The sequence below is a fragment of the Triticum aestivum genome, chromosome 2B (assembly GCF_018294505.1).
Source record: "Triticum aestivum cultivar Chinese Spring chromosome 2B, IWGSC CS RefSeq v2.1, whole genome shotgun sequence".
Lineage (NCBI taxonomy): Eukaryota > Viridiplantae > Streptophyta > Magnoliopsida > Poales > Poaceae > Triticum > Triticum aestivum.
In genome coordinates, this window is record NC_057798.1 from 677,434,188 (window position 1) to 677,443,571 (window position 9,384).

General features: G+C 42.8%; 1 protein-coding gene and 1 long non-coding RNA gene across 2 annotated transcripts; one reads left to right on the plus strand and one right to left on the minus strand.

The window, feature by feature from the left end:
• Nucleotides 1-827: 827 nt before the first annotated feature.
• Nucleotides 828-9,062, minus strand: LOC123046664 (putative ABC transporter C family member 15). The gene is made up of 11 exons (XM_044470068.1): nt 8,732-9,062; nt 5,389-7,751; nt 5,142-5,228; nt 4,380-5,045; nt 4,126-4,290; nt 3,668-3,962; nt 3,255-3,469; nt 2,154-2,459; nt 1,644-1,707; nt 1,310-1,549; nt 828-1,215 (listed from the first exon to the last, which is right to left on the minus strand). The coding sequence occupies exons 1-11, from the start codon at nt 9,060-9,062 to the stop codon at nt 1,112-1,114; spliced, it is 4,836 nt and encodes a 1,611-aa protein (XP_044326003.1). The 3' UTR covers nt 828-1,111.
• LOC123046665 (uncharacterized) lies at nt 7,192-8,736 on the plus strand. The gene is made up of 3 exons (XR_006422499.1): nt 7,192-7,421; nt 7,587-7,731; nt 8,570-8,736. It is a non-coding gene; the product is annotated as an uncharacterized lncRNA (long non-coding RNA).
• Nucleotides 9,063-9,384: the final 322 nt, after the last annotated feature.

Here is a 9,384-nt window from a genome sequence, read left to right on the forward strand (position 1 = left end):
GGGAGATTGAGTAGATACTCACCGGTGGAACGGAAAACCAGCGCCGAGAATCGGCTGGAGAAGGCGCGCCGCCGCTCGCCGTGGACGGAGACAGAGAGAGCGGGAGCGGGGAGACAGAGTAGTGCGCCGCGCGAGCCGTTACAGAGGACAAAGGAGACGAGTGGTGGGGGACGGGGGATTTAATTCCGAGCGAGACGGTTCGAGCGTATCGTATCGGGCTTGGCCCACCACCCAGCGACAGAAGAAACAAACTGAATAGCTGGAATGTCTTGCGTCCGTTGGATTCCAAATGGACGACATCCTACAGGTGTGGCGATTTTGCAATCTGGCACAGGGTTGCCAAATACATATTTCGTTTTATTTTATACTAAAGATAATAATTTTTTTATGTAGTACTAAAGTTAATAGTTAAGACATATTTTGAGACGGAAAGAGTATATACGTATTTTAGGGAAGGAAAAGTATGGGTGCCATATTTTGGGGTTTCTACTAAGGGAGTGAAACCTTGAGCTGGACATGCTGGCTGGCTAGTCGTCGGCTTCCTCAATCCTCCCACCGCCACCGCTGAAAATCCCAGGAAGTTAGCGAGTGCCTAGCTAAATCGGCAGGCGTCGCCGCTGCTCTACCTATGGCTTCGGTGCGATGCTTGCGCTCAGATCAGTGTATGCTCTCGCGGAACATGCCCAGCTCCTTGTTGCAGGGCTCCGCGCGCCACCTGCTCGACGGAATGCCTGGCTAGACACGCCGCAGGTAAGCACCCCGCTGCGAACCCCATTCAGGAACTTCTTGAACTGAAAAGCGATTGCGCACGGACAACGCACACGGAGTAGCTACATACATACACTCGATCTTTCTCACATCAGAGAGCATCTTACATAGTGCTACTGTGCTATTGCATTACATGGCTTTGATAATTTTTCCAAATCGCCTGAATGATCTAGCTAGTCCCGTCCATTGTACAGCCTATATTGTCTTTATCTGGGTGGGTTTCGTGAGTGCTTGTCGTCTGGAGAAAGGCCGTTGTGGTGTGTGCGGTCTTTCTGCCAGGCTCTGCTGTGCGCCTAGTTGGCTTCATGCCGCTTTCGCGGCCGTTCAATTGTTTGTGGTGCTGTTAGAACCCCTTGGATCTCCGCGAGTACTCCTTGACGAGCCTTGAGAATTCAGAGTTCTCGTCCTCCAGTAATCTTGACGGCGTGTCGTATTCTATAATTCTTCCTGCTCAACACAAACGAGTATAAATCTTAGCACTGTGGCAGCTAGGTCCTAAAATGTAGATAAATATTTTGGGTTCGTCGGTGCTGTGGCTTACCTTCGCTGAAGACAAGAATCAAATCACTGTCGATAACTGTGTGAATTCTGTGTGCTACTGTCAGCACCGTGCAGTCCCCAAACTCCTCACGGAGTGTTTGCTGGATAATTGCATCCGTAGATGAGTCAACTGAAGCAGTTGCCTCGTCGAGGACAAGGACATTGCTTCGCTTCAGTAGAACCCTTCCCAGACAAAACAACTGCCTCTGTCCGACGCTCCAGTTTTCCCCATTTTCGACAACTGCAGGAGAAATCTCATTTGATCATCTCAATGGAGATATACATACTCTCTTAGCCAATCTAGCATCTGTGTGCTGTTGTACACAAAAACAAACCTGTTGAGTCCAGCTTCTTTGGGCTTTGACGAACTATGTCACCAAGCTGGCATTTGTCCAATGTCTGGCCAAAAGAAATGTATATTTCTAGTCAATAGAGGAAGTACAGCAGTTATATTCTTTTAATCATTTTTTTGGCAATTCCTCATTTTCTTTGTATTCATTATATAGATATGTTTGATGAATGGATTTGATCAACTTGCAATCTGTATGAAACTTTACATCAGCTTTGGCAATTGCAATTGTTAAAGAGATCAGACACATATGTTTCTTGGTACTCTGTCAGCAATTTTGACCTTTCATAGATTGCTATAATCACGAGATCACATTTTATCAACATAAGCTGTTATGCATATTTATGTTGAGAAAGATACCATTATCCAGAACTATTTGTTTTGCAACATGGACTATTGGTAATAATGAGCAACAATATGAGATGTTAGGCTCTCTTATGCACATATTATATAATTTACTCTCATCATTAGGACATGTATGATTTGACTTATTTACCTCCCATATATGTTGATCAGAATATTCATTCAGTGGATCAAGATTTCCTCTCACTGTGCCCTCAAACATGGTTGGATCTTGTGGGATGATGCTAAGTCTGCCACGTAAATCATGCAACCCGATTTTGCTGAGATCGACATCATCAATTTCAATTGTCCCTTGTCTTGGTTCAACAATCCGGAAAAGCGCTTGAATCAAAGTTGACTTTCCACTGCCAGTACGTCCAACAATCCCCACCTTCTTCCGTCCTGGAATTGTACATGATATGTTTCTTAAAACAGATGGGAGATGCTCTGCATATCGAACCTGTAAAAGCGAATAGTCACATTAGATGGCTCATTTGAGCATACACACATTTTATGAGAAAATAGAAAAATAGAAGAGATTACATTTCATTATTCAAAAGACGAGCTTTCCTTTTGTGTTACTTGTATGTCAGGAACTTAGTATACATTCTTTTGTGAAACAAATGTGCTACTTTTGTTGTTTCTGTTTTCTTCCATGTTGGAGGATATGTGCTTTATTTTTCTCCCTTATGTAAAACATGTACCATGCAATTTAGTCTAGTTTCCTTTCCTTAATTATCTTGACAGTGCAAGGCAAGCACACTGCTGATTTCATTGAGATAGAAAAAAGAATACAGAATGACCCGGTTCATGAGGGACACTAGGCCGAAAACCACAATGCCCGGAAAAAAGCCCGAACAAAAATCAAAAAACAGAAAACCCCAAATACAGAAAAAGGACACTAGAGCTGGGGATAGGGACTAGAAGAACAAATAAAATATCTCTATATTTATGTAGAGTGACTCCAAAATCCCTAATTATCTCATATTCTCTTTGCTGATAGAAAATATTATGGAGTCAAAACTATATGAACTATGTGCTTTTCTGATATGAATTTTGCCCTGGAACATATGTTTGCAAGCTGGTTTAACCTGCTTTAGACCATATGTTTATCCAAACTTAGTAAGTTATGTTTTTAGACTAATAGACCACGGTGATATAATCTGTCTTATGGTGTACAAATGTTCATGTGCATACTTGTGCTTATGTAGGGTGGTTAGCTATAAATGATAACTTGCAGTAACATCATGCATACCTCCAAGTTTCTTATATTTATAGTGCCATCCTTTGGCCAGCTGTTTGGGGGGCGGTGATCATCAACTATTAGAGGAGCCTCACTAGGGATCCTTGAGTACTGCATTATTCTTTCAACTGAAATCATTTTATTCTCTGTGTTGCAAATGTTCCAGGTTATAGATGACAACTGCCCATTGAGGTTCAGTGCATAAGTCACTGCAAGTCCAGCGATGCCTGTACATACAATTATGTCAGTTTTGCAGCCACCGAAAATTAGTGATCAGAGTATAGACTGCAAAAATGAATCAACTACTCCCTCCGTCCCAAAATAAGTGACTCAACTTTGTACTAGCTTTAGTACAAAGTTAGTACAAAGTCGAGTCACTTATTTTGAGACGGAGGGAGTATAATTTTTCTGCATGAAAAACTTACTCGGATTTATGAAACCTTCGGGAAGGCTCACCAACAGAGTCAAAGAAAAGGCAAAGACAAAGTTAGATAGCATGTTTAGCCTGAAGCAAAGCCACTCCACAGCTGAGATGTTATGGAACCATGGTCGTGAGTGGTTGTTAACAAGACTGATGTTTGCTTTGCTGAAACGGTCTTTCTGCCCATATGCTCTAATACTTGCTGCTCCTGTAAGTGATTCTGCGAAATGGTGGAGGATTGGAGCCCTTTGAATTTGTGACAGACGAGCCAGCTCTCTTGCTGTTGGTATGTAGTACCTCTGCATGTCACAGGGAAATATTCGATTCAGTGATTTGTTAAAGGAATCTATCAAGGAGGAAATGGCTTCCTGGAATTCATCGTGTATGGAAGTAACTTGGTGCATAAGTTGTACAAGGACAAGTTAAATCTAGTGCAAACATATCATAGTGGGGAGCTCTTACTTGAAACGCATAACAGATTGCTGTCACTGGAATAAAGATGGCGAAAACTGGCCACGCAACCTGTGACATAACCCCAATGGTCCCCAGAATTTGTATAACTGAAAACGCGCACCAACCAAGCTTGCTTGCTATTTCCAGATCTAAAACACTTTGGTCACTGGAGACCTGTTACAATGTACAGTTACAGTTATTAATTTTAAGGTGCGTGGGAACAAGGCAGTACAAAATGATGTGAGGAGTAATTGAACACCAACCCTGTTTAGGATCCTGCCAGTGGGCGTGGAATCAAAGAAGGACATGGGAGCTCGGAGAATGCAATGGAGCATATTCTTGAAGAACTTCTCTGCTGTTAACAGGCCAACAAGTGACACAAGTATAGACCGACCAAAAACACATAGTGCACTTCCTATAGATAGCATTATGTATACAGACAAAAGAAGGCCTAATCCAACCCTTGGAGTGGTTGCAGATGTTGGAGGACACGCCCATGCCATCCAATAGTTGCTTGCTACCTGGAATATTTGGAAGAATGACTGTGCCGCCACTATTACTGGTGCTAATGCGCCACCATGAACAGCCGTCAGGTATGCCCAGTAGACCGTCTTGCCAATTCCTCCCTTTTCTCGTTCTTCCTCTTGTGTCAGCCTTCCTTTTTCATTGACACCTTGCGAGACATCGTGTTCAGACTCTTGCTTAATTATGCCCTGAACTTGATCATCAGTGTCGTTTTCTCTCTCAAACTCATCATCACTATCTGCTAACTTTTGGCTCTCTGTTGACAAAATTCTGCTAGAACTCTCGGCATTTATAACAGAGTCAATTGCCTGACTATGGGCTCCGACTATGGCTTCAAATCCTATGTTCTGTTTAAGAAGATCATCAAATCTTCCTTTCTGCACAATCTTCCCATCCTGCATCACCTATTATTTTGTACCCGCTTTGGTTATTTTAGATATTCTTAACAACACGAACATACATGTATTATTATGAACAAAAGCATTTTTTTATATACTTACTAGTATAAGGTCTGCAGCTGGAAGAAATTCAACTTGATGGGTCACATACAATATTGTTTTGTCTTTAAGCATCCCCATCAGGCAATCCTGTATAATAATATAGTAGTTCATTCTGTTAGCATTTATGCAGACTGATGTCTCTAAACCGTTGAATATTAAGGAAAAGTAGTGATATTTATCATGTTCGAATCATATGCGACTAAATTCTAAACACGTTTATGGGTTTATGAACACTAAATAAACAAACCTTGAAAAGTTGGGCCCCAGTGTGAGCATCTACTGCACTGAAGGGGTCATCAAAGAGGTATATATCTGCATCCTCGTACACTGACCTTGCAATCTGAATCCGCTGCTTCTGTCCACCACTCATGTTAATTCCTCTTTCTCCAATCTCTGTCAAGTCACCATTTGCAAATAGCTCAAGATCTTTAGTCAATGCACAAGCTTGTATTATCTTTTGGTATTTTTCCTTGTCATATGGGTTTCCAAATAGAATGTTGTCTCTGATGTTCCCAGACAGGATCCAGGCAGTCTGAGGAACATATGCTCTGCTCCCACTGACCCTCACAGCCCCGGCTAGCTTAGGCATCTCCCCAAGTATGCATGATAGTAGACTGGATTTCCCAGAGCCGACCATTCCACAGATTGCTACTTTCATCCCTCTCTTTACTTTTAAATTTACATCTGTTATAGTTGGAGATGTGGTTTCAAGTTCCCAACTGAATGCTCCATGATCAATCTCCACATCATAGTCTGTGTCACGCCTTGGTACTTCTGTAATTGCGTCGTCTTTCAATTCTTCTTCCTGGAGGTATTGTGCTACTCGATCAGCTGAAACTTTTCCCTGGGCAAACACCGAAAGTAAATCGGGAAGTGTGAAGATTGGATCTTGTAGCATCCGGAACGTTGCAAGAGCAGACAGAACAGTACCAGCTGTTAGAGGAATCCCCATCAATATACATGTACCGAATGTTATGGAGGATATGAATGCAGGGGACCCCCAAAATATGAATGTTGTGAAAGCTGTCAACCTCACAGATTTCCACAACCAATTGTGCTCCTCCCTTCGCAAAGCTTCTAGCTTTTGAAGGTACTCTGTATCCCATGCTTGAAGTTTCAGTATTTTCATGCTTCTAAGTACTTCCGTTGTTGCCTTCATTCTGTTGTCTTTAGCAGCCATGATCTCTGATTGCAACCTTTTCTGCAGTCTGGTCAGAGGAATATTGCAAGCCATTATTGCCAGTGTTGCTGCTAAACCAGCCCATGCTCCAGCCCCTAGGTTTAGATAGAGAACATAGACTGCTAGAGAAAGCTGTATGGGTAACATCCAAATGTAGTTTGTGTACCATATAACATCGGTTATCCTCTGTATATCTACACTCATGTAGTTTATGATCTCTCCACTGGTATGCTTCTGCCTTGCACTGCAGGATAACCGGAGCCCCTTTTGATAGATGTGGGATATCAAAGCAGCTCGTAGCCGCATCCCGAGCCGTCGAGCACCAAAAATCCACTGCCTCTGAGCTACTGTCTCCACAACTTTGGCACTTAAAAATGCAGCAGCAAGAATATAACCTTTTTTCAGTCCATACTTCCTCTCTCCCCCGAGGAATCTCACCAAGTCATTAATCAGTGATGGTCCAACATAGGATGCACATGCACACAGAATTGCAAATACTGCATTAATTATTGCTTTTCTTCTAATAAATAGGAACATTGCTCTATAGATTGATAAAGTACTCAAACCATGCCTGCGTTCAACATCTGCTAGGATCCTCTTAAATGAATGAGAGAGCAAATCGGCATAGTCCCTTTCATCAATATCTGGCACATCATTCTTATCTAGAGGTTTCTTATATCCGGTAGCAAATAGAGGACCCATCCAGGAGAACGTGACGAGGTCCAGAACGCTTGCCCTGCCATACAGACATGTCCTTTTAGTTTCTGCCTGCTGCCCTGCAGATGGACTCAACAGTGGCTCTGTTATGCCGCTGTTTATTGAGGTGATTCCTGTTTTTCCTCTGACAGAAACTGCAAACAGGTAAGTGCAGATAACAAGTGTGAACAGGTCAATCAGTTCTGCAAACCCCATATATCCATGATCTGATAAGCTGAACCTGAGATCAAATATCACACTGATTATTGATTGCAGAAAGCTAAGTATCAACCATGCCCGAATAATGAGCGGATGCTTTGCAGATTTTGTCTTCTGTAGACTGAATACTGCTAGTGACAATATTACCCAGGAGAGCACCTGTATGCCTTCACCCAGAACAAAAGGTGGGTACTTGCAACCACTTATTCTTCCTTGTAACTGCAGAAAGAATATCCTCGGGACATGAGTGGCTAATATAAGCAGGCAGCAGACTTTGCTTGCTTGATATGAGAAGCCCAGCTTTATGTCTGCATTCTGTTGTTCCTGATTAGAATGCTTATTGCTTTCAGGAGTTGTGGTCTTCAACCTCTGCCTGCACCATCTGATTCTCTTGAACAGATACTGAGCCACGATGCTCGTGATAAATACAAGTTGTATCAATACAAAAGTGCTAGTCCAGAAACAAGGGGAATATACTTCTGGCCATTGTCGCAGGTATTGTGATACAATGGAACCTGCAAGGTTGTATATCAAATTTGTGTGTCAGGAATCGACAACAGAATAAGTTATCCAACTTTTATTATGAATATAACATAGTAGCTGCAGTTATGTCATGAATGTTCAAGAAAACAACAAACAACATGTTCTTTTTTACGAAAACTGGAATCCCATCCTTTTAAGGAAAACTGGAATCCCCTGAATTTGTTGATAAATTTTCTCCAAGCTAGTTCTACCAGCAACAGTGGAACCCCACAAGATTAAAAAAAACATAGTATATTCTTCTATTATTCCACTTACTTATTGACATGAATATTCCTTATTCCTTAATGTCAGTATAAATGTCATGTTAAAGGAGACTGATAGTGGCAGGGGCAAAAAGGTCTAGAAAAGATGTACTATCATCCTTGGTTTCTTTTAGAAAGTTGCATAGGAGTGTTTGTTAGTCAGAGTGATATCATGTTTTTGCAGAGATGTTAGGAGTAAAACCGAAAGCTGATATATCATTGCCCTTGACCTGACTGTTATCGCTCCAGTTTGCAAGATTTCCTTTGAGGAGCATGTTTTGAACATACAAGTTGATTGGCCCGGCCAAACATTTCTGTAGGGAGGAAATTAACTAATGCAGCGATTTTTTTCCCGGGAAGTAAAATTGAGCCTCACTTAGTTATATAAATAAATGAAGGCATTCCACAAAACCACAGGGTGCTAACTAAATTACGGGCTACAGATGCTGCCATGTTTGTATGCACATTCTTCTGCAGTTATACCCTCGTTGGAACACAAAAAACCAAACAAACAAACCCTTACTAATAAGACTCGAAATTTCTTGCAGAATCCATTGGTTTGCAGGCCCAGAAAAGCAATACCAAAGGAGCGGGGGCTGAGGAAAGCCATGCAGTGCAATCGGACTCGAGGAGAGGAGGAGAATCGGACGCATGGATGGATGAACCCGCCGTGTGCATGCAGGCGGGATGGGGAATGGATCAAGACTTACTTGGCGAATCGCCGAGCAAAGCCGCGGCGCGGAGGAGGAACATCTCGTGCGCCCTCGCGAGAGGAGGCGAGTGCAGGCTCCCTCCTCCTTCGTCCATGGCGCAGTGAGGGTCTGTGGCAAATGCGAGTGAGAGAGAGAGAGAGGGAGAGAAGGGAACGAGGGAGGGAGGGAGGGAGGGAGAGGTGGCGACGGTGATATACGGAGGAGGCGGAGAGACCCTTGGCCCTGATGGCCGCAGCTTTGGCGTGTAATGCAGAGCACGCCTCGCCGTGACAGAAAAGAAATGCGGTGCGGTTTTCACCCGGCTGCTCTGGTCTGGTGCACCATGCATAGTGGATCTGCATGCATGTCCATGTCGTATCGATTTGGTGCTTGCTTGGTAAGGAGAATCATCAATTTGGTATGGCAAACTGCTTAGGGTGCGGTGGCTATTCAACTGAATTGTGCAGATTTTAGTATATTTGTACTCTTTCCGTCCCATAACGTAAGACGTTTTTCGACACCTCAATAGTGTCACTGTACATTCCTACCGAACAGAGTTCCTTGTGATAGATGATTTGAATCAGTGTTTGGTAAAGCGAATATTATGCCTGATATAGGTACCCTTTCCACAACTCACACAAGTTATATTATCAGTAGTTCCATTCCATCCC